The sequence below is a fragment of the Pyrgilauda ruficollis genome, unplaced genomic scaffold (assembly GCF_017590135.1).
Source record: "Pyrgilauda ruficollis isolate IOZ18807 unplaced genomic scaffold, ASM1759013v1 scaffold4, whole genome shotgun sequence".
NCBI lineage: Eukaryota > Metazoa > Chordata > Aves > Passeriformes > Passeridae > Pyrgilauda > Pyrgilauda ruficollis.
The window spans coordinates 11,822,718-11,846,823 of record NW_024525489.1 but is presented as its reverse complement, the minus strand read 5'-3'; the positions used below and the strand labels follow the sequence as shown (position 1 = coordinate 11,846,823).

Genomic DNA, 24,106 nt, shown 5'->3' with positions numbered 1-24,106 from the left:
CCATTTACTTCATGGAGGAGGGAAATTGCCCTAGTTCCTTTGTCACTGCCCAGGGCAGCATGAGGACCCCCTGGCGATTCCCATAGGTAAAATTCCCTGCCTCAGCCTCACTGAGAGCTACTGGGGAGCAGGCCTTGCTCCTGACAGTGCCTTGCACAGGGACCACTTCATGCTGGAGACAAGGCTCAGCACAGTGGTGGAGGGATGCTTCTCCCACCAGCACCACTGACTGTCCCCCCAGGCTGAGAAGCACCCGGCACCAACCCAAAAGCTGGGTGCTTTTTGGCACAGAGTGATAAGGACAGGCTGAGGAGGAGGAATCCAGACTCTGCTCTTCCTTTGGTAGTAATTTTTTTGTAATTCTGGAGTAGTGCACCCAGAGGATTTTGTATAGACAGAAATTAAATTTCGATACTTTGGATAGCAATAGGGAATAAAATATGACTTGTATCATATTTACTACACTCATTCTCATATCTCTAAATTATTTTTGCAAAAAATTTCTAGCCTAAATATCTGAAGCCCCCCCCGCCACCAATTTTTCCCTGATTGCTACCATATTTCTTTCCAGAAGAAAACTAGTTCCCAGAAGAAGGGCTCCCTATCACTTTTGCTACAGCTGTTCTCCAGGCAGCACACTGTGCAGCTCTGCTAGAGCAGCTCTGCATGCCTGCCAATCACGGAATCCCAGAATATGCTGAGTTGAAAGGGACCCACAAGCAGTTCCCAAACCATTTGTGTACTATGCTAAGTTTTTAATATACATGAAACAATTTTTCACTCTCACACAGCTGGGAAGAGTTGCACTCAGATGTTCCTAATTACTTAACTCCAGATCAAATGGAACATATTAGGTCCATCACTTTCCAGTGGCTGCTCTTTGTGGAAGAAAAATAGTCTATTATTATTACCAGCCAGGAACTGCATTTCAGGGCAAGTAGCAGAAATTGATGTTCATATTGTTAAAAGCCATGGATTAAAGTTGTGTTGATGACCTGCTATTTGGACTTGCACTGAACTGTAGAAAATTATAATTAAAAAGTATATTTTTCAGAATACGATGAACAACTACAAAAAGAGGTTTCAAATGTAAGTTTCTTTGTAAGCCCCACTTGTAACTACACAGTAGCATTCACTACTTCTAATATCTACAACTTGTACCCAGGAGCCTGCACACTCACATATTTTCTGTTCTACACCCTGAAAAAAAAATAAATTGAGTATATATCGGATAACACCCACAGAGCATTCTTCCTAATGTATTTCTACAACTACCAAGCAGAGGTCTCCTTGTAAATAAAAGCAGTCTCTTAAATTTATATTGCACTTTTCTTCTGCAGGGGCTTTCATACTATATACAGGAATAATATCCACCATTGCTGAAATGCAGTCACTTCTGGAGTGGAATAAAGTAGCTACTCGATAGGCACAGAGCAACATAAAACACCAGGAAGAGAAACATAACATTGGGACTGCAACAAATATTTAAGAAGACAGACAGTAATTAAGTTTAAGGACTGTAATTTAGCCAGAACAGTGTGAAAAATGTGAAGGGATCTTTACTTGGAAGGTGGAAGGAGTAAGGAGCATGGCTTTACATCTCACCTGGGATGTATCACCTCCACAAGGAGACTTGCCTCTCAAGCATGGGGTATTAAACCACAAGTACCACTACCCTCAAAGAAGAGGGACCCTGCCTCCCCTCCACCCCATCACTGCACAGCTTCCCATCCTTGCTGTTGAAGTGCCTCTTTCCCCTGATACCGTCTCGCAGCACATCTGCCAGGGAAACTCTTTCCTTTTGTCCTCAGTACTTATGGGAAGCAGGGGCACTTGGGTTAATGACTTTTCCCCAAACTCACCACCAGCTGCTTTCTAGCCAGAGATAAAAGAGCAGAGATCTAAGTGGAAAGGGGCTTCCTGAGACTTTTACTGAAGCTGAAAGACACCTGACAGCAGGAGAAGGCTTCACCTCTGGCTGGGACAACCTCCTTGCTCTGCCCTGCACCTACAGCTACCAAAGGGCTTCTTGTCCCGTGCCATGGATTGGTGTGGTGAGGCTGTTACATCCTTCCTTGCAGGGGTTGGCAACAGGGCATGGACTCCCTCCCTACAGGCATCCCTTTCTAAAAGTGTGGTGCCCTTTTGCTGACACTTGCCGCACAGGTAATGCTTTGCCCATCATCCTGAACCTTCAGGCTGCACCTCCCCAGCTCCACAGCACCTCTGATGCTCACTAAACACCAGCAAAACCTGGGTGCTTGTGCAACCTGGGCTGAGCAGTCCATAGAAGCAAACCCACAAAGGCCTCTGCCTCAGAGCTCAGAAGGTGAGATGGTTGCCCTGGGCAATCTCTTATCAATGGGGAATAATTCTGTCTCCACCTTCTGCCCAGCAGAAGCCTCCTGCAACCAGCAAGGCAACACAAATGTTTTTCTGCTGGCAGATCAGGAGCCATTGTGAAGCTCCCAAGTGCCCCTGGAAAGCACAGTCTCTCTCCTAGGAGTGAAAGTGGACTCTTACCAGGAGTGGGGTGATGACTTCTGATCTCCAACAAGCACAGAGGAAAAGAAGAGCACAGGGCTGAAAGAGCTCAGCCTAAAAAAGGGTAGGACGGGCTGCCCATGAAAATGGCAACAGACAGCAAGACACAGAATTGCTGTTGGCACCTACTGCATCCCATGACACTGCCTGGCCCTGGGCAACAGCCATGGGTTTCCTGCTCAAATGTGCACTGTGATTGAGGTCTGGGCTCTGGAGGGAGGAGTGGAGACAGAAAAGATGCAGTCTTAATTCTTGGAAATGGAAAAAAGCAGAATGAGCTGGGGAGACCTGCATCATGCCCTCCCACTGTCTTGCAAGGCCTCCTGTGAAGAAGGTCCCCTTGGCCCTCAGAGCTGATGTCCTTTCTCTCTCTGATGGTGGCTGGATCTCCTGGGAGTTAAGTAAGAGCTTTCCCCCTCCATCAGTGAAGGCAATGAGGCCATGGCTGGAAGCTGAGCAATGCAGGAGGCAGTTAATACATTCAGGTGATTTCAGACAAATATGGCTGTCTTAGAGAAGCTGATATATTAATCAGAAATGGGTAAGGTGCCATGGATACTGGGTCTTCAGTGAAACATCTATCTTATCTGTGGTGTTCCAGATAAGGATTTTGGATGTGGTATCCCTTAGGAGGAAGAGTCACACTTAATTAATTGAGAGTGTGGGCTAGTAAACCCCAATTCACAGCCTTGTGGGGCTGACTCTGCCCTGTACAGGGAGGTAAGTCATGCCCAGAGCTGCTTCCAGATGCATCAAGGCTATCACAGCTCCTTTTGGCTGGTACAGGGCAAATCCTTCTCCTGAGGGTTCATCTGGAGCAGCATGTGCCTCCACCTTGAGGAGGTTGGGCCAGACCTGCTACAGGTCTGCAGCAGAAACACCAGCTTTACCCACTCATGATACCATCAAGAAAAAAGTGAATTTCTCCCATCCCCGCTCCCTTGTTCCTCAGTAGCCAACAGTGCCACAGCTCAGCACAAGCCCCTCTTTTGGGCCAACTTTCTGCCTGCATCCTTCTTGGAGTAGTTTCCTGCCTGTTCTGCCTTTCAGCTCCTCTGCCCACTGCCCTGGCAGGGGAAGCTGAGTGCCTGTGTGGCTGCATGTGCTGACAAAATTCAGCAACCTCAGCCCTGAGCTGAGTGATGCTGTTGCCACCTTTTGCCCACACCGCAGCAAATGCACTGTGCATGTGAAAGGCCTTGGGAGGTGAGAGGGCAGCATTGGAGCTGCCTGAACTGCCAGCCCAGCCTTGGGTCATGAGCACAGGACTTGCTGCCTGGCTGAAGAACATTTCAATGGCTGACTCTTCCCATAATCCAGAAAACTTGAGGTGGAGGAAGAAATGGAATAAAAACCAAAATAAATAGGTAACAAAATACAAGCAGAGAAGCAATTGTGGGTTAGGGCTGAGGCAGTTGCCATCCCAATATTCACAGCGGGAAGCCAGTGTGTGCAACTGCTCCACCCTTCCAGTCCCATCCCATCACATCCCATCCCTCAGCCCCAGAGAGACCAGATTTTCTGTCTGCAGCTCAGACCTGATCCCTATCCAGCAAGAGTGCTGAGAGACAGAAAGAGGCTCTTGGAGGCCCGTGCTGCAGCTGGATCCAGACAGGACTTCACCACTCAGCATGGTCCGTGTCATTGGTCCCTTCCTTGCTCCATCTTCTTCAGGCTGGGGGACGAGGAGAAGCACAGAGTGGTGGGGAAAGGCCAAAGCAAACCAGACCAGGGGCAATTAAGTACATGAGAGCCTGGAAGATGTGGATGGATGGAGACAGTGAAGCACATGCGGTGCGAGGAAAGGCGCTCCGGCCGCCGGCATGCGGGGCGGCTGCTGCCCCACAGACGAGGCCGGTGTTACTGCAGGGAGCTGCAGCCGGAGCGGGGCAGCCCCAGCCAGTGGGAAAGCATGAGGAGACAAGGGGAGTACTGCAGGATATCATCCACTAAGCTGTGGGCTCTGCAGCAAAGAAGGTAACTGTTCTGGTAGAAATTTGTGCTTTAATATATTTTTGTTTGTTTGTTTAAAACAAGTTCGCACTTCCCTGAGGAAGCCCTGTCCGACATTCCCAAGGAAACATGGGTGTGGTTTTTTTCTTCCTTCATTTGCTCTTCACATTTCTTCATTCCCATTTTTTGTGTTTCATTCCTTCTTTTCTCCATGTGTTTTTCTTTCCTTCCCCTCTCTCTCTCTCTCTCTCACTCTCGTGCACGTGCTTTTTAAAAAAAGTTTGTATTTATTTTTAAATTTTGTTCTAGACATTATGACTTTCTCAAGGAGTGCTCCAGTTCTGAACCAGATCCCTTTGCATGGTCATGCCTGTCAGTCTTTGGTACCATATGGACACTTTGGTGTGCCAGTGAGGAGGGGAGGAAGAGGAGCAGAGGTGGTTGAGTAGGAAAGGAGCAGGAATGTCTTGGTCCGAAGACAGGAGCGCTCACTTGCCATCATCTGAGCAGCATGTAAAGGAAGAAAGTCAATGGGCCACAAAGCCAAGGGCGGTGCAGGGCTGGGACACCGCTTCCTGGAAGAGCAACAGCTGCCAGCCGAGAAGGGAGAAAGAGAATTAGTGGTGGGACAGATACAGACCTCATCAAACAAGTTAGCACACATCTATGTCTTCTCCCACCCTGAAGGACAGAGAGTTCCCTGATCTTTTGGAAGACACTTTGAGCCTTTCCTGGACATTCTCAAGGTTCTCCAAAACTAACTTTGGAAAAAAGGTTGAGTCTTAGACTCTTTTGCAACCCAATCCTTTCTTTCCCAGAACTTTCAACCTGAGTAAAATAAAAGACTCTCATTGTGTTATGGTTATATCCTAGGCTAAAAGAGACCTTTAACAGCATCTAAAATTTTGAAAATTTTAGAGTGTTCTGACTTTGGTTTCCCCCTTCATCTCTAGAGTTAAGAAAATTGCTAGAAGTGACCCTTACTCTGAAGGTTTTCTTGCTTCAAAAATAAATAAACCAAACTGAACCTTGCTCTCCAGTGCCTGTCAGGCTCTGGTTTGCATACCCCGAACATCTGCTCTCTGGCCCAGCTGGGGCATGTTATCGGGGGCACAGGCAGGACTACGGCAGACGGCACACCAGTGATTCCCACCCAATGCCTACGTAGTGCTTACACACACCTTGCCGTGCCTTCAATCCACGGTGCACCCTAGTGAGCATGCAGTTGTCTCCATTACTGCAGTGCTGGCATCAGTTCATGTGGGTGGACTGCAAAGGGGCTGGTGGGATTTAGCCTGGCTGTGCCTCTCTGCTCAGATGGCAATGGAAAGAAGCACAGCCCTCCCCTGTTCCACACCCCAAAGAGCAGATTTTTTTTTTCTTGGAGTAGGACTGACTTAACACTGCCATTAACAGCCATTAACAACTGCAGAAGGTCCTTCTCTTTTCAAAGCTTCCATAACTAGAGTTTCCAGGAAATGAGGTATTGCAGAAGTCCTTATCTTATTGGGATGACACCTCCTGGTTGTTCCTTTGACTCTTGCTAACTCTTGACTGTATAGAACAAGCCCAAGAGTCTGACAGCCCCTCTGGTGACTTCTGCTAGTGGGGTCAACCATCCCGTTGAGTCCCACCAACACATCAGCGTGCTCTGAAATCAGCTGCGCAGCCCCAGCATGCGCATTTGTGAATGCACTCCTACCAACTTGTTTGTCTCTGAGGCAGACACAATCTCACCCTTATTTGGTCCAATTGGCTTCCTTGGGCAGTCTCCCTTTTTCAGAGTGACGTCATCGATGGCAATGTCCCCCTCATAGCTTGTGCCCCGGACACCTTCAAAGATGATCTACGAGCAGAGCATGGGAGAGAGCCCAGCGTGAGGCTGCAGGTGTGGAGGGCCCTTCCTGCACTGCAGGGCTCTGCAGAGGCGACCAGGACACAGACCAGATCTTATCAGGCCCCTTAGAGAATGATTTCCTTCCCATTTCTCCTATATTCATAGGCTCTGGAAAGCCAGATCCCACTGTTTATGGGACCAAACTCTTTGTACTGAGCATCTGTGCAGTAATAAATGAGCATTAGAGCTCTGCTTTATTAAGTGTCCTGCTCTAACAAGCCAACAAATACTGAACAGAACTTGCAAGAGTAACTACATTCTTATTTAATATTTTGAAGTATCCAAAAGCACACTGGGCATTTTGCCACAGTGCCACAACTTAACCAGCCTGAACAGGGCAGCTCTCACAAACAACCCTACAACAGCAAAGTAGGGCAAAAACCTCAGCCATAAAAGCAGCCCACTGTTGGGTAAAAACCTCAGCCATAAAAGCAGCCCACTGTCTGGGTACACATGAACAACATGATGAGCACATGCAGAGTGCCCAGCTCACGTTCACAAGAGCTCCCAATACCCTCCCTTGTGCCCCACCGGCCCCTGTGCCACAGAGGAAGATGTCTGCCAGGAAATCTACAGCCATGGCACACGGACAGGCCAGGTGGCTCCCTGACTGTGGGCTTGGCTTACCTGGAAGGGCCCAGGCGGGTTGATGGGGACATGTGCTTGCTGCCACACGTTGCCCCGATTCCCACTGAGCGACCAGACCTGGGTGTCGATGGCTCGCTTGTTCCGCACGCGAACTAGCAGGTTCAAGGAGCCTGTAAGAGAGAAGCAGGCCTCTGGCATGCTGGGACAGGCAGCCAAGGCTGCCTGCTGGGCTGGCTCCGGCATAGCTCTGGGCTCAGCCTTGAATCGTGGCTGTAAGCCCCAGCTGGCCCAGGGACAGCCTGCAGAGCCCCAGCGGTCATCTCTGAAGGGAGCCAGCTTTCTCCCGTGTTCCTGGGTAAGTGCCACTGGCAATGTTTCATCCACCTGGCCTTTCCTAGGGAAGTACACACCCAGACAAAGAGGGGCAGGATGAGGAAGAAGCAGTGTGCAGCACGGCTGGCGTGGCATGAGAAGGGGGTGGCAGAAATGCTAGCTGCCAGGGACCTCCAGAGGCATCCCATCCAACCTCCTGCTCGAAGCTGTCTCCTGCTCTACATGAGGGCAGCATGGTTTTGCCTGGCCAGTCTTGAACTTCCCTGAGGAAACCAAGTTCTCCTACTGTCCAGTATGAACCTCTAGCACTACCAGTTGTGGACACTGTTCCTTATCATATAATTTAATACTATGAAAAGATTTTGGTTCCATTATGTTTGAATTTGCCTTTGAAATAGTTGGGGGCCAACGGCCCATAGCAACCTCCTCTTTGCCAGACTGAGCAAGTCCAGCTCCCTTAACTTTTCCTAAGGATGTCTGCTCCTGGCCCTTGACCATCCTGATGCCCTTCTGCTGGGCCCCACCAATTTCTTCACATTCCACTTGAAATCAGGAGCCCAGAACTCATCCTTGCCTCCCCCTGTTCACCACTGACACCTGAAATAGTCAGTGCAGCTAACAGGGCTCTCCCTGCTCTGGCCCTGGCCATCAGCTGTGGAAATACGACCAGTCCTCATTCACCACTTGCCCTGGGAGCAGCCTTGGAGTGAGCAGCTGTTCTTTGAAGCACTAGACAGTGTTCCACACCACCTGGTACCATCCCAGCCCAGCGTTTTCAGAAGTTCACAAAGATCCTGCAAATCAATGCCAACTTCAATTTCTTTCAAAAAAAGCAATTCCCAAAAGGTTTTGTCTATCATTAAACCAAAATCAAAGCCAACAAATCTCAAAGCATTTCCAGTTCTCACTTTGAAAACAGTGTCACAGCTTCCTACCCTACACCCACACACAAAACCATCTCAGTTTGTCTTACTGCAGCATTTTGTTAGCATGCCCTCAGATTACTTATTTTCCTTTTTTGCTTCAGTGAAAAAAAAAAGAAAAAGTTAAACATTCAGTCAGGGTTGACCTGAAATACATTTTTTTCTCAAGAAATCAATCAATCACAGATCTAGTCATGCTTCTGCTCATCAGGGTTTCTGGTCTCCATACACAGATATATTACACCTGAGAGTATGGAGGAAATAGTAACCCCTTACTTATCCATCTGTAGTCTATCTGCACTTGGGATGCTGCCTTCCCACATGGCTATGCCCTTTGGAAAAGCAGCAGAAAGAGGTCAGGGGAAGAGACAGGGAAACAGACTTTCCTGTATAACCTCCCTCCTACATGATCCCCCCAAATCCTTCATTCTTGGCACATCCACCTTAGGGGCACTGTGTGAAGGACAGGGACCTGGAAATACTCCCATCAAGCACCTGGCTGTCAGTAACTGAGAGATACATTGCAGGGACTTCAGATCATGATAAAGATGATTAAATGTTTAGATTCTTAGTGAATGACTTACAAAAAAATGAAATATGTATATAATTTAGTGAAATGAGGATAGAAAACACATTATTGTCTGGAAATATTCAGAAGCATTAGCTGTAAGGCAGGCTGAGAAGACTGGATGAAGGCCTGACAGGACACAGCATATCCAATCCCCTTCCCTGGCAGTACTCAGTTAGGGATGCACACCACAACCCAGGACAAGGAGAAAAATAACTTGTTTCTCTCTCTTGAGAGCAGCTGGCACTGCACAACCTCGGGAGATCCAAGCCAGTGAGACCTCCCTCCTGGAAACACAGCGCCACAAATAAGAGAAGTCACTATAGGAATCTCTGGCAAAGGCAGCTTTGAGCTGCTGATTTCTTGGCATCTTCCCTGCCCTCAGCAGCTTCCTATGAAGGAAAGTCTCTCTAAGGATACCTAGTCCTCATGGAGCCCCTTGTCCAAACTGACAGCTCACGCAGGAACTACATAACCCCATAGATCAATGTCAACAGGAGTGTGTTCAGAGCAGCTAATTACAGACACCAGGGCCGGTGAGGTGAGGGATTGAGAGCAAATGAAGAATTAATATGAAGCTGCTAGCAAGCAAGGATTAAAAACAACCATTGTCTATTCTATCCTCATTTGGGGACTTGTAGCTAGGATTTGCTGCACAATAGCCTGGCTGGGTAGTCAGCACTGGGACAAATCACGCAGCAAACGAACTTTGATGCCCTAGGAAAAAAGCAAAGGCAAGATAGAAAGAAACCCAGAGAAGTATCTGGAATGCAAATTAGTGCCTCCAAAGCACTGGCTGTGAATGCCTGGCCTAAACCCAAACCAAGCCTGAGCACATCCTGGCTGACAGCTCCGTGTCCTTGCAGCATCAGGAAAAACAACCTTTTGGCCCCCGAATTCCCTAATACAACAATACTGAATGTGAGCAGGCATTCTTCAAATGGTTTACAATTGGAAAGGAATCTCCCTTATCTACTCACAACATGCAGTGTTTCACTGCTGTCTACACATGGAAAACTGAAGGTCAAAACAGAGGAGCAGCAATCCCATGGCTATCTCAGAAATCAGTCAGAGTTGTGAAGGGCAGCCAGCTCTCACAGCCCTACCTGCAATCCCTGCTAAGTTACAGAGGTTTCCTGAGACTGGGAAGGAACTACAATACCTCCATTTGCCAGTAACACTGTCACTGGGAATATGCTTCTGGGAGGCATGGAAGAGGCTCCTGGACGTGAAACAGTAATGAAACCTCTATCCCATTTGAACTGAGTCCACAGTGTTGTAGATGTTAAAGTTTGTGCAGCTCTTCTACTTTACTCCCTTCTACCACCTGTCAGTCTGCCACCAGTTGCCCGTAAAGTTAAGGGCACATAGCCTGTGATGGAGGTATCAGATAAATGAACCTCCAGATCTGCACTCTAGGCAGAGCCATAAAACATTGCAGACTTGGACTATGGGAATCTCCAAGTCATCTTCCTTTCCAGTGGCTAAAAACTGAAGAAGAATTGAAGTGTGACCTGCTCTCCAACTCTTCATCAGTGGAGATGAGAAAGACCCATCTGGGATGGTCTCCAGTGCCAGTTGCTGCAGTCACCCTTTTTGTCTGGTTTCAGACTGCAATTATGCCTGGTTTCCTCTATCAGAGTCCAAAGCCAGCTGGACAGTTTTGTTCCCTATTTCTCTCCTTGTTGCCCCTTCCCCATCTCCCCTGCCTGGCACTTTCTAAGGGCACCTGCTGGTGAGGCACACAAAAAGTTAGACCATCTATCTGCTGCTATATCTCTCCAGCTGACCAGAGAAAGACAAACAAAAGGGAAATCCCAGGACACCAAGAATCCTGTTGTTACCTCTTCCCATACAAGGCAATCTTTGCATTTGTCTTGTAATCGGTATTATTCCTTCTTCCCAGTCAAAAGGGAGAATAAAGGCAAGTGATGAGTGATGAGGAATTAATTACAGGCAGAGCCAGCTGTACCTTCTGCTGGCTGCCTTGAAGACCAGAGCTGGCATTTCAAAAGACTGGCAGTCACACAAAAGACCAGCTGTGCTGCCAGATAGAATAACCCAAGGGATGCCTTTAAATGTTACCTTTTCACAACAAAAAAAAGTCTTCACTCAGTATCCACAGGATGGGGACTTCACTGTCACACAGAATTGCGGTGTAGGTCCAGAAGAGCTGGTGCAGGGAGCAGTGGGAGGGATGCAGGGCCGGTATGGGCAGGGCCACCAGCACAGTCAGTGTGGGATGGCAGAGAAGGCAGAGGTTTCCTCAAGAGTTCTCTTGGGGAGTTAATGCAGGGTGATGGGGTAGGGAAAAAGCTAAGGAACAGCTCAGTTTACATGGCTCAGATGGAAGGCAGGCAGCTGGAGCAGTCAGGAAGCAAAGGGAAGATGACACCACACACTGAGAGATGGGGTGCCATGCCAAGTGCAGCAGGGCTCCGTGGGATGGGTAGGGAAGGCTCTTGGATCCACAGCCAGGAGCTGGCACGCAGCCTGGTCTCACTGCAACTGCCTGCTGCACTCCTGTAAGATCCTTGCTCCAGTATGGGGCAATCTCAGGAGATCAGCTATTGATGAGAATTCCCAGCTGCAGCTCCAGTTTAGATTTGGCACCCAACTGGGAATTCAGGGCTGAAAGCTCCCATAGAAACTCCCATGGCATTTCCAGTGCACACAAGATAGACTGAGGTAAGAAGCTGACTGATTGCAAGAGATATCCAGTAGCTAGAAAGAGATTCACGGTGTGGAGAGGACTTAGACCTTGCACAGCTGAGCAAAGTCACCTGTAGACCCAAAATGAGGGCTAAAACCAATCCAGGGAGAAAAGAGCTCTTACATTTTCTAACAGGGGCTCTGAACACTTCTTTGAGTGTTGAATGTTAATGCCACTGATCAGAAACTAAAAACCCAAAGCTCACTGCAGGCAAATACCAGGAGCCAATGACAGTCTCCAGAAAGAATCTATTACTGTTTATAATCTCCACAACAAACACAGGTCTCTCTCCCTCTCATTTAAATGGATGCTAATGAATAGCAGTCAACATCAGGCTGGTTACAGAGCTGGGGGGAAAGTTATTGCTCTGAGAGCTAGAGAACAGAGGGTGGAAAAACAATTGTAGCACAGATAGAGATGCAGAAATAATACCAAGTGGTACTGACTCATAATTTCTAGGAGTGTAAGTTGTCTTTGTGCCATGGTAGGATGTATTTACTCATTCACAGTCTCTCAGGATGCTTCACACATTAACATATGAGGAGTAAGACAATTAAATCCTCTGGGCTGCTTTACACTTATGACTACAGAGAACTTTTATTTCTACGTGTCTTTCACTGTTCTCAGCTTGGTGGGCAGGGTCCCCTCTGAACAGTCATAGGGTCACTACACAGACCTGTTTCTACAGCCACCAATTCACTAACTTCAGAGCAGGAGGGTTCAGAGAGCTCATCCTGGTCAGAGTTTGGAAAGCACCATGATCCCACCTCTACTCACAAGGCATCTGCATTGGGGCATGGAGAACGTTCAGCCTGCGCTGCCAGCTCATTGCTGTGGGACACTCCATGCTCTGGTACAGCAGGGAGGCTGTGGAAAAAGCAATGGGGGGAATCAAAGCCTCCTGTTTCCTGCTGTGTCTAGGACTTTCTGGGGATATAAACAGCAATAAAGTAAGTTTTGATTGGCAATGTCTCCCCTACAGCAAACCTGTGAAAATTACTTATATATGGCTACAGGGAATTTTCTTTGGAGTTAACTGTGGATTTCAAGAACCCAAAGAAACAAACACATTCCCACCTCTGACCTCCTAAACCATCATCAAATGAGCCTGGGCTTGAAGCAATATTCCCTGGCATGGCAAAGTCAATTGCACAGATTGATCTATGATCCATCACTATCTATCTGACCAGTCTGGCATGTATGGGAACTTCGGGATGGAGGGAATGTACCAGCAGAGAAGCAACAATACTCTAAAAAGGCAAAGCAGACATATGGCTGGGCTCCTGGGGAGACACACTGGGCAGGGGGAACCTGAGCCTGAAGACAGTGGGGTAAGTGCAATGGTATTGTCATGGCTGTCTCGTGATGAGGAATAATGGGAGGAAGGCAGGCAAGCTACAGCTATAGCTCCTTCTCTCCAGCATATCCCCACCTGTCTGTGTACATAGAGAGCAGATGGCGATATGGCAGGAGCAGACTCACAATGGAGCTATGCTTGAGCTCCTTTGCTCATTTGATCCACCAGTCTAATTAGAGAAACTGTTAGCATAGAGAGATGAATGAGACAAGACTTCCATCTTTGATACTGTGTTTACAGAACAAAATCCTGGCATCCCTTTTCATGGAAAATTCCCTGAGAGGCTGTTTGTGAGCAGTAACAGGCTTTCTATGTGTGGACAACAGGATGTGGTTTAAGAAATTCAAAAGAGGGAGAAAAAATATCTGCAAGCTCCATAATGTTAAATTTATGCTATCTCAGAAGAACAAAGGCCCATCTGATATGCAGCTAGAACAAAATAGAGGGAGGGCACATGGCAGGTGCCTCAGGGGTGGGTTCAGAGCTGGTCACTTGCTGGGGCCATGGCTGTGTAGGAGCCCAGTGCTGCTGCTGACTCAGCACCAGGCAGGGCTGGGGGAGCCCCAGGTGCTGGGCAGGGAAATGGATGCTCTCCTTCATTTGTCTGTGCAGCTGCTGGCAAGCAGGATGGGAAGATGCTGATGGGGGCAGCTCCTTCCCTCTTTCCTGCTGTAGCTGCTGGTCCCCAGAAGTGCTGGATACTACCTTAGAGAGGAGAGGCCAGCCTGGGGGAAAATCATAGAATTGTTTACATTGGAAAAGACCTTTAATATGAAGTCCAACCTTTAAAAATAAGAGTATGATAATGTCTTAGGTTGCAGATGCAAGATGTGGCCCGGGATGTGTATTCTATTGCCATCTGTTGGAGGTGGGGCAGTTTTCTTTATCTCTTCCACCACCCATCCTGCCTCTGGGAGATATCTTCTCTTAATGGGCCATTGAATCTCACTGCACAACTGAAAAAATTACATCTTTCCATTGTGAGATGCTCCACCCAGAGGGAGGAGTCAAGCATTCCTACCTGGATATAATCTGAGATTTGGAACACCAGAGCAGACTTTTTCCAGTGGATTCACAGAGGAGCAGCTGCCTTTTTCCACAGGATTCCCAGAGGAAGACGAGCCCCATTTGCACCACCACTGGACCCTCAGAGGAAAACTCCACCCTTCTACAGGATCACTGCTCCAACAGAACCACACCTGTCACCCCAGGACTGCAGCCACCATCTAATCAGACTGCTACCAACACGCTGACCCACAGGGTGTCAGGTCATATTCTGACTCTGTCAGTGTTGTTTGGTATTACTGCATTTTTATTTGTTTATTCCTTTATTATTTTTCCTAATAAAGAACTGTTATTCCTACTCCCATATCTTTGCCTGAAAGCCCCTTAATTTCAAAATTATAATAATTTACAGGGAGGGGGTTTACATTTTCCATTTCAAGAGAGGCTCCTGCCTTCCTTAACAGTCACCTGTCTTTTCAAACCAAGACAGTAAACCTACCAAGAAGGAGTTCATGTATAGGCAACTTTTCCCACAAATTTTGCAGACTCAAGAACCAGAGTGAATCATAGTTCATTTGTGAGGTCTGTTTGCTCCTTGTTCACCCTCTGTTTCATGACATGCCCAGATGCCTTCAGGCAATGCTCTCTCTCCTCCCAGCTTTGATAACGGGCCCTTTGATCTCTGGCACCAGAGACAGCTGGGTCCTTTGTGGAATTCATGTGCGTAGCTCTCAGGCTGAGAGCACGCACTATGCTCAGCACTCTCTGACAAGCAGAAACAAAGTCTGCTTCATAGACACTGCCACGTTTAAAAGAGCACCACAGCCAGACAATGGACACTGCCTGTCTCCCTTCTGTGGGCAGGCTTTGCAAAGACCTCAGCAAGAGAGGAGGGAGCCTCCCAGAGCCCCCAAAATACAAAAGATGTGTGTGAAAAGGAAGCTGACAAAAATCCTGCAGACAGGGATGTACTTATGCTGAGGAAATTTTGCTTGTCTCCTCTCTACCCCTATTAACAATTTCCCTATTTCCCCATCATCACCCTGTCCATGGTGTCTCAGTCCCGGGAGCCAAGCACAGCAGCTGCACGGCTGCAGGGCTTGGAGCAGATGGGCTGTTTTACTGCAATGCTGAAGCCAGCGAGACAGCAGGAAGGAGCAGCTGAGATCACATATTCTTCCTGCTGAACTGAGGACACCACTCAAAAGCTGTTCTCTGGCCTCATCCTCTGCCTGACCCAGGGAGATGTGAGAGGATGAATGGTTCAGGCCTTGAAAGTGATTTGCTGCAGGAAGGCTGTTTGTTAGAACAAGCTGTGTTCCCAGCTTTGAGCTCATTATAGCGGGGATGCATTATAGGATGCATTATAGCATGAGACTTTTTGCACTTCATGCCTGCCTTACTTGCACCACAAAATTTCAAGTCGACTAGCTGAGACGTTGAGACTCCAAACCTGAAACTGCAAACTCCTCAAGTGCTGGGGTGCCCATCATCATTGCAGAGCTCTCTCTGAGAAAAAGTCACCCTAGAAGTGATGGTGGTGACTGACACTTGTTGAGCATTTCTTTGATTTTCTGGGACACATTTCCATATATTACAAAATCATGTCTGGTTCAAGTTCAAGTACAGATAGGGATGGATGCACAAGTAGTGTATCATAGTTTGCACTCTGTCCCCATAGCCTTTATCCTGCCAGAACACCCAGGGGCGTGTCCAGAAGCGCACCTGGAATGATCAACAGTGAAATAATTAATGGTCTATGGACAGAATAGAAGCGTGACAAGGGAGTGCTAAAGAAGTAGCTGGATGCGCTCTGAGAGCTCCTGTTTCCTCTTTAGTGTCTGTTAAATTCTGTATATATCAATTTCAGAGTCTGAATAATTGATACAACACCTGATGTCTCAGGAGATGATCAGGTTGCAGTGTATCCTTACAGCTCCTCAACTTCTCACAAGGCTGCTGCTGTGATTAAAGTCTGAATGGAAACGTGTTCTGCTGAATGAAGGGAGGGGGGATCACAGCAACTGTCCACCAGAGGAAAAACTGTGTCTCCAATCAGGTGATCAGGAGCAAAGAAAAGCTATGGAGATTCAGGGCATCTGCAAATGAATGGGTGCCAGCAATCTGTGCTCCAACAGCCTTCCCAGCAAAACCTGCAGCAGGAAAGTAGTCAGATGTTCAAACTGGTAAGACAGAAGAGGACTTTTGAAGAAGGTAGCATTTCAGTGCCTATCTGCACTGAGAACTTGATTCAGTGATGCCCTTTTAGTGAGGGGCAAGCAAAGGGATCAGTGAACCCACATTCAAGGTACTAAACAGAATGCCTGTATCAACATGAAGACACAATATTTGTGGAATGAAAATGACATGTAGCCAACACATCTGAACACCTTTCCCTCGTCTCCATGTCTTCTTTAGATGTTAAACTCTTTGTCTTAGGGATGATCCAGTCCTACATATCAAGCATGTCATTGGTGCTCTTTGTAAGTAAACACCTAATGAAAGCATAGATACATAGTATTTACTGGGTTCAAGCAAAAGTAACTGAAGGGAATTCTCTGCCCTTGGTTATGCATGAAATTTGATTAGATGATGTATCAGTACCATTGGGTTTTAATAATCTTTATGTCTCTAATCCAAAGTTCACTGAATTCTTTAGAGAAACAATGACTTAATCTGTCTTTGGTTCAGAGCCACTGTATTGAACTTACAGAGGATGAATGACACTTTACAAATACATGCTCTTCTTGCTAGGTCTTTATAATCCTTGCTCATGATCATGGTATTTGAACTAACCTCCCAAGAAACCCATGCAGATGCTACTGGAAGAGACCCCAATCTATCCAAAGGGTCCATACCAAAGCCCACAGGAAGGTGCTGGATCTTTTAACAGATCATTAGTAAAATACGTATTTATCGATGGCCAAAACCACATCTGAATAAGTGGAAAAATAATGAGTATTAAAAAAATTGAATACACTTTTTCATTACAAACTCTTCACTTAACTCTAACTGCAACTTGTTTCCAAGAGCCTAGAGGGAAGTGAATCATACTCATCAGGAAAATCAGCCTCCCCTCAATCAATCCAGTGACGTAATCCCTAATTGCGTAAAGTAATTGCACTGGAGATAATGGCATGGATTTAATGAATGACACATTTCTATATAAGGCAAACTTCACGTATCCAAAAGAACTCAGCTACCTCCAGGGTGCCACCTGTATTGTTGTGCAGTGGCAGGGTGCTCTGCTCATAAACAAACTTTGGGTAGGAATGAGGGAGCTATGATGTTGAATCTCACAAAAATGATGCCTTTGTGGTTCAAGCTGCTTTTGCCTTGACAGAACCGATACCTCTCAATCTGTGTGACCTGACAGCTCTGACTAAAGTCACTTGTCAGAAACAAGTTGAAGCCACATGGCACCCGCTGGCTCCTATGTGTGATCATCCTCCACAACCTTTTAGACACACCTTTGCACTGATTGTCTGATTTGAGTTGAAGAAGTAAAGAAGCAATTCAGTTTGGCAGGCCTTCCAGACCTGTGATTCCTCCTCAGCAGGAGGGCTTCAGTGGTGACACTGCCTGTATAAGTAGCCTGCCCACAGCCCAATTTCCTCTGTGAAACACCCATGGCTTTCTTGAACTCAGACATTGTGGAAAGCAATCTGATCAGGTCTCACTGTTTCCAGTGACTCAGAACCAAAATCCTTCTCAATCAGTCCCCAGCATTGCTCCTCATGGGATCTTAGAATAGAGGAGAAGAGAAAAAAAAAGAAAAGGGAAATGAAGGGAAAGAAAAGTTGGAAAGGACCTACAACCACCCACTGCTTGATCATTTTGATCACCTCTCTAGGAAGCCCATTCCAGTGTCTGACCACCCTTTCAAAAATAAATTTGATCCTCCCCTGATGCAGTTTTGAACCATTCCTATGCATCTTGTCACTGGATACCACGGATCAGCAATTTTCACCCCCTTTCCCTCATCAAGAAGCTGTAGAAAGCCATGAGTACTTTATAATTTTATTGGAAGCTTCCCATCTTGATTATACACAGACCAGACTTAGCTGGGTGGTCAGATAAGGTCTGTGTCAGCAGACCTTATCCGGAACAATCACACCCTTAACTCTCCATTCAGTGGCTGAAATTTCCCCATCTCTCTCAGCAACCTTCACGCTGGGAGCTGACCATGAAGAAATCTCTTGCTTGCAGGAGCATCCAGCAGTGAGCAGGAGGTTGCACTGATCTTAACCTGGCTACCACTGAGTTAGGAGGCATAAGAAAAAGATGGCAGGGGGCTGTGGTGGAACTAGTCTGTCAGGGAAACTGTCCTCTTAAAGCATCCCCCTCTCAGGCAGCCCCTGGGAAAGGAGGAAGAGGAGTCTGATGGCTGAAGCAAGGACTTGAGGATTTGCTCCCAGCAAACCTGACAAAGAGGGTTTTTGAATGGCAAATAGTTGCTAGCTGCCATGGCTAGTTTCCTCCCTTGAAGAAAGCTAGCAATTACTCAGAAACACAGAATCACAGAATATTCTGAGTGGGAAGGGACCCACAAGGATCATTAAGTCCAGCTCCTAAGTGAATGGCCCACACAGGGATTGATGCCATGACGATGGCATCATTAGCACCAGGCTCCAACCAACTGAGCCTCATTTGACATTTCTATGCCAGCTACAAGTAAGACACTCTTGTTTTGAATGCGTGGTGAAAATGAGATTTCTTTTCTTCTCCTCCCCCTGATTTTTGTGTGGGGCTGGCAGGATCATAGGGCAATGTGAATGCTTGCTACAGAGGGGGCCAGAGGAAGAAAAACAGATGACCAAATAACTTCAGAAGAAGGGTGATTGCCTCCAGGGAGCTCCCCTTCATCCTGCTCTCTCATCAGCTGAGAGATATTCAACAGCATCCTACTCTGCTAGTCACTGAATATTTTATATCATGGCTACAACCAGTGCATTTGTATTCTGTTTCTCTCTTTCGTCATATCTATTATAAACGAGTAGTGTCTGGGAACTCTCCCAGGGAAGATTTGCCTGGATGGCTACGGATATTTTATAGTCAAATTGTGAGAGCAAACCAGCTTTCAAGTTCTGTAGTGGAGGAAAAAAAAGGTAATAAAGGAGTTATTAAAAAAATAAATAAATGTCAGGATTTTATATGGCTACTTTTTGTAGTGACAGAACTTCAGTTTGCTCCACGATGTAGCTGGAGTTTTTAGAAGAGGTTTGGGATGGGAGACACCCTCTTGCTGGCATTTTCTGCTGCCAGGAGCACTCTGATACACTCTTGGTGGCACCTTGCTTGGCAAGACTGCGCTGGCATTAGGTGAGCCAGGGGTTGTGGCCGTGACTGCAGGCCTCAGGGATAGCTGGGTCTATGGAATCAAGGCATGGCTCAGGACTGCAGCAACCCCACCTTTGCCTTCACATTGTTGCACATGTGAGATGGATGGGAGGGCAGGGTCTGTCTCTTTCTTTCACAGGAGAAGTCCTACTGAGTCCTTCACCCTCCTCTGACCTAGGGCTGAAGAAGAAGAGCTGAATAAACTTGTTTTGCCCTAAGAACTCTGAGAGGACTCCAGCCAATAAGAGCATCAAGCCTGGTATCAAGGCACTGAGTTTCAATTTGCAGGCAGATATATGGTGGGTTTGCTGGACCAAGTCATGTATTTCACAGGCCAAGAGAAAAATAACTTTTTTCTCATTTCACTCTCTCTCAATCTCTGTCTAATCAGTCTGATTTTAAAATTTGCTCTCAGCTCAGCAGCATCAACCATGGAAATCCTATCACATTAAGGAGTCTATACACCTCACAGAAATTTATCAGCCTCTTTACAACAAGAGGAAAAAACAGGGATCAAAAAGGGCCCATAACATTTGGTATAAAGGGAAAAACCAAAATACATAAAAGGTGTCTGAAGTTGAGGAACAGAAAATGGCACTTAGAGGCTTTCTTAGGTCTCAGGAGTAACCATCACTTTTGGGTAATTTGGGGGTAGAGCAAATCAGTAAAGAGTTAAAATGCTAGAAGAAAAAAACCCTGCAATGAACTGATTCTCTGGCATGTCAAGTCCACCCCAGCTCCAGACAGACCACCACAAAAGAACTGTTAAACCGAGCTCTTTTCCAAAATCAAGAAAAGGTTGATGAGCTTTTACTTCACCTGTAAAATGAAGGTGGAAATCTGACACAAGAAAAAAAGCAAGAGAGGCCTCCTCTCTCCACATCTCTTTTTTTTGCCAATCTCCCACCAGTCTGGACCACTCTTCATCAAAGAATGAGACCCCTTTCCCAGCCTCCAGGAGAAGACAAGCAGGAATTAGGCAGCAGAGCTGACTTACCATAAGGGCCAGCTGCGGGGAACACATGAGTTTGCCAGACAGCATTAGCAGCTGGACTCTGTCAGCTAAGCAGGACCAGCAGCTCCAGGAAAATCTGGTTTGAGCCAACACTGACAGTGCTCTGCCTGAGCAAGCTGCCACTACCAGCATGACTACAACACGGAGCAGCCTGTCTCCAGGGGGAATCCAGGTGTGTGAAAACACCTCTGACCTAGCCCAATTCCAAGCACAGAGAGCAAATATGAACCCTCAAAACACAGACACAGATGGAGACCTGATCAGTGAACTGCAGCCCAGCTCCTAGCCCCGACACTCATGGTGTCAGGGTTTCAGCCTTGCCCAGATTTTGCAGTTTAACCTCTCAGCCATGCCACGTGTGCACAGAGATGTGGCCAGAATCAGGAGCATGCTCCCTCCCAATGACATCTGCAGTACTCAGCAGAGAGAGGTTAATTAACCCTACTTATTGAAGGGCGGACAGATTCCTGCTTGGGCCCTGATTTTTCAGTCAGGCTCTAGTCCAGCAGGTGATTAATAACCCTGTGTGCTGTGCGAAGAGTGCATCTATTATTCAAATTAATGAAATTATAATCAAGAGGTGACGAATTAGCAGTTGCTCCTTGACTGGATATGGAAACTCATTATTGTGCCAGGCGCTTCTGTGGCGCTCGCTGCACTTGAGGCTCACAGGAGCCAGGCAGAGCAGACAGCCCCTGGGCACAGCTGGGGGAACACACATCCTCTGTACCCCAGTGTAGCTATGGCCACCCCAGAGCTCTCTGGTTCACAAAGCCCCCACTCACTCTCTGAATGGACAGACTGACTGTAAGGTGCTGCCCCAAGGATAGGCTGTGACAGCCTCGCAACCCTGACACCCTGCTAGGCTACAGGACAAGCATTTGAGTGCAGCAGCCCACCCTGCTGCTTGGAGTACTGGAGTAGGACTCCCACCCTCTGGAATTGCTGGTCAGAGGAATAGCTGCTGGGGCAAGAAGCTGGAGAACTTCCCCAAGAGCCCACATGAGGCTGAGTTACCCTTCAGCAGAGCGGACTCACCAATGTGCTTCCCGTACATGTGGTAGTAGAAGGAGACACAGTAATACTTGGCAGTGATGTTGTACAGGGGGCTGATGAGCCGGGCTTTGTCTCCTGTCACCCGGGGCCGGGACGCCTCGATGAACATATAATACCCTGCAGAACGAGAGGGAAAGGTGGGCAAAGGCAGCATGAACTGGGTCTCTTTTCCTCCAAATGATGGGATGCCAGTGCAGCTGGGAGACCACCCCTCCTCTGGGAGACATGGCCTTGCTGTGCCCCACTGCTCTGCACCCTCTGTGATCCCGGCCAGAGACACCTGCAGGATAGCCCCAGTGCCTCCCCTGCCTCGGCAGTATTTATGGAAGTGTGGCAGAGACAGGCATCTGGAGAGCTGCTGTGAGCACACGGAGCAGGTGAACCCCTGAACATGCACATGCACATCCATCTGGGTGCACAAAGAGCCTCAGAGCTGACTGCACTGTGCAAGGAGAACACCAGAAAGAGAAACCATTCCAGATTAATTTCTCTGCCTCAAGTAGAGGGAGAGAGGGTTTGGTACATCTAGCCTGAACAATGTTGTCGGAAGAGAACAATACCAAAGCAATTGTTAACAGCCCAGGGAGGAAGAGATTAGCCATTTAATTTGCTAACATCATTTTCAATGTTCAGTCAGGTTGGGTGTACTGAACACTAATGGGAGAAACCATTTCCTTAGTGGGCCATTGGATGTTTCCCATTTTTTTCTGAGTTCAAAGATATGTGTTTGCATAGAAATTTACTTTTCTTATTACAGAAAGAGGGACATAGTATCCACTTAAACTGGGAGCATGTGCTCCACACACAGCTAAGGTGAGCAATACATAACACCAGTCTCCTTCAGCTAAAGGTGAGGCTTCCTCCTGCCCCACAGGCAGCTCCTGTCTGGTCTCTCATGATTCTGTGCTTGGCACTAAGGAGATCTGTTTGCATCCCAGAATATTTATTTGAGGAAACAGCTCGCTAAAACCCACAGGGCCATTTCTAGGTGTTAGAGATATCCTCCTACTTGTTTATCCATCTTTTTCTTCAAAACAAGCATCAAACAGTGCAAGAGCATTAGGCATCAGGCAATTAGCTGACAACAAGAATTAATGCTCACACTATTCCCTTCAACAAAGTTGTGGGTGTTCTAATTGTGTGTTTAATTCCAATCAGTAACATGCAAATGAACTGCCTGCTCCCTGCACTCCATGTGAAGTAGAAAGCAGATCAGTCCTCCAGCAGCTCCCAGAGCTGTAAGACTCCTGACAAGAGATGGTGTGCAGCTCCCCTCCCCTGCCAAGCCAAAAGACACCCAGCCTTGTGCCAACCCTCTGGCGTGCCGCTGATGTCCGTGGGGGGCCCCGTGTTGACGGTGCGCTTGGGGTTCTGCGTCAGGGCGTTCTGCCGGGTCCAGTCAAAGTTGTCCATCTTGTCCTGCACGAAGCCGCAGATCTTCTCGTCCTCAAAGCGGCAGGTGTTATCTGTGGGGATGGGAAGGGAAGGGCTGCTCAAGCTGCAGCTTTTCCAACACCCTCCCCAAGCTGCCTGGGTGCTCTCAGCAGTGCTGTGTCACCACCGAGGCTCTGTGTCAAGCCAGGGGCAGATGGGCAGCCCCCGACCTCAGGAGGAGGCTGAAAAGGAAAGGATCATAGAAATCAGAGAAATCACAGAACGGGTTGAGTTGGAAGCAGCCTCAAAGTCCATTCAGTTCCAAACCCATTGCCATGGGCAGGGATGCCATTCACTAGATCAGGCTGGACAGGGCCCCATCCAACCTGACCTAAAACACTTTTACAGATGGGGCACCCATAACATCTCTGGGCAGCCTGTTCCAGTGCCTCACCATTCTCTGAGTAAGGAATTTACTCTTAAAATCAAATCTGAATGTCCCCTCTTTTATTTAAAAATGTTCCCCCTTTTCCTATCACTACCCATAATACATCCGTGATCAGTGTTACTACAGAAGTGTTAATCCAGGCTGATAAATGTGATGGTCTGACAAAATGAAAAAAAGCTATTATGGCTAAAGAAATTCTCTGAGAGATCTGAAGGGGCAAATGTGGAGGAAGGTAAAAAGATCACCAAAGGAAATCTGGCTACAAGGGCTTTTATATCAGAACAACTTGATAGTAGAATAATTTCCCCAGGAGAGAGGAAAAAGCAGCAGCAGATGACCCCCCTTCAGGCTATATATTTAACTAAACTATGACACTCATGAAAAAAAATCAGCTGTGGAGAAGAGGTCAGCTCAGCACGACAAACGTGTCATTTAGCCAGAGTACATCTAATTTACACCAGCTAAAAAGCACATTTGATTTTGCAGCTTATGCTGGTTCCTCTAACAAAATAAAACACGTAGGTAAAAGATTTTTATGTAGGATCAACCATATGGGCAATAGGGCTCACTTTTATTGCTACCACAAGACAGTTACACCCTACAGCAGTATTGTAAGACAGATGAAAAATCTCGTGCATAGACATAACCCAATATGGACTTGCAGAGATTGGAATGAATTGGACACGACCAGGCTGAAGATTGTAACCTTTGTGTTAAAAAGGTAGTTTTGAGTCACAAAAGCAAAGGTCAAGAACCTGCTTTACACTGCTGACACAATAGGAGAGGAAAGGATAAAACAGGCAAAAAAGAAAGAGAAAACAGGTCCAAGAACCAATGTGAAAACTGCCATGTGTTTTGAAAGGTCCCTGGGCAGAAACCAGAGCTGGAGAATGGGATCTTGGACCTTGTGAGTGATGTAGATAGGGCAAGCACAGATATCTTTAATTGCTGCTTTTAAGTAAGGGCAAGGAGGTGTGCTATGAAACTGAAAG

At 47.2% G+C, this 24,106-nt stretch overlaps 1 protein-coding gene across 1 annotated transcript in view; it reads right to left on the bottom strand.

Annotated features, from left to right (window-relative positions):
* Positions 1–4,679: 4,679 nt before the first annotated feature.
* MDGA1 (MAM domain containing glycosylphosphatidylinositol anchor 1) overlaps positions 4,680–24,106 on the bottom strand; it is a 138,750-nt gene continuing 119,323 nt past the window's right edge. The window contains exons 13-17 of the mRNA XM_041477151.1: positions 22,606–22,758; positions 21,275–21,409; positions 7,022–7,152; positions 6,235–6,343; positions 4,680–5,087 (exon numbers count right to left, since the gene is read on the bottom strand). Of these exons, the coding sequence (XP_041333085.1) occupies positions 4,996–5,087; positions 6,235–6,343; positions 7,022–7,152; positions 21,275–21,409; positions 22,606–22,758 (620 nt within the window). The 3' untranslated portion in view covers positions 4,680–4,995. The remainder of the gene's footprint in view (positions 5,088–6,234; positions 6,344–7,021; positions 7,153–21,274; positions 21,410–22,605; positions 22,759–24,106) is intronic.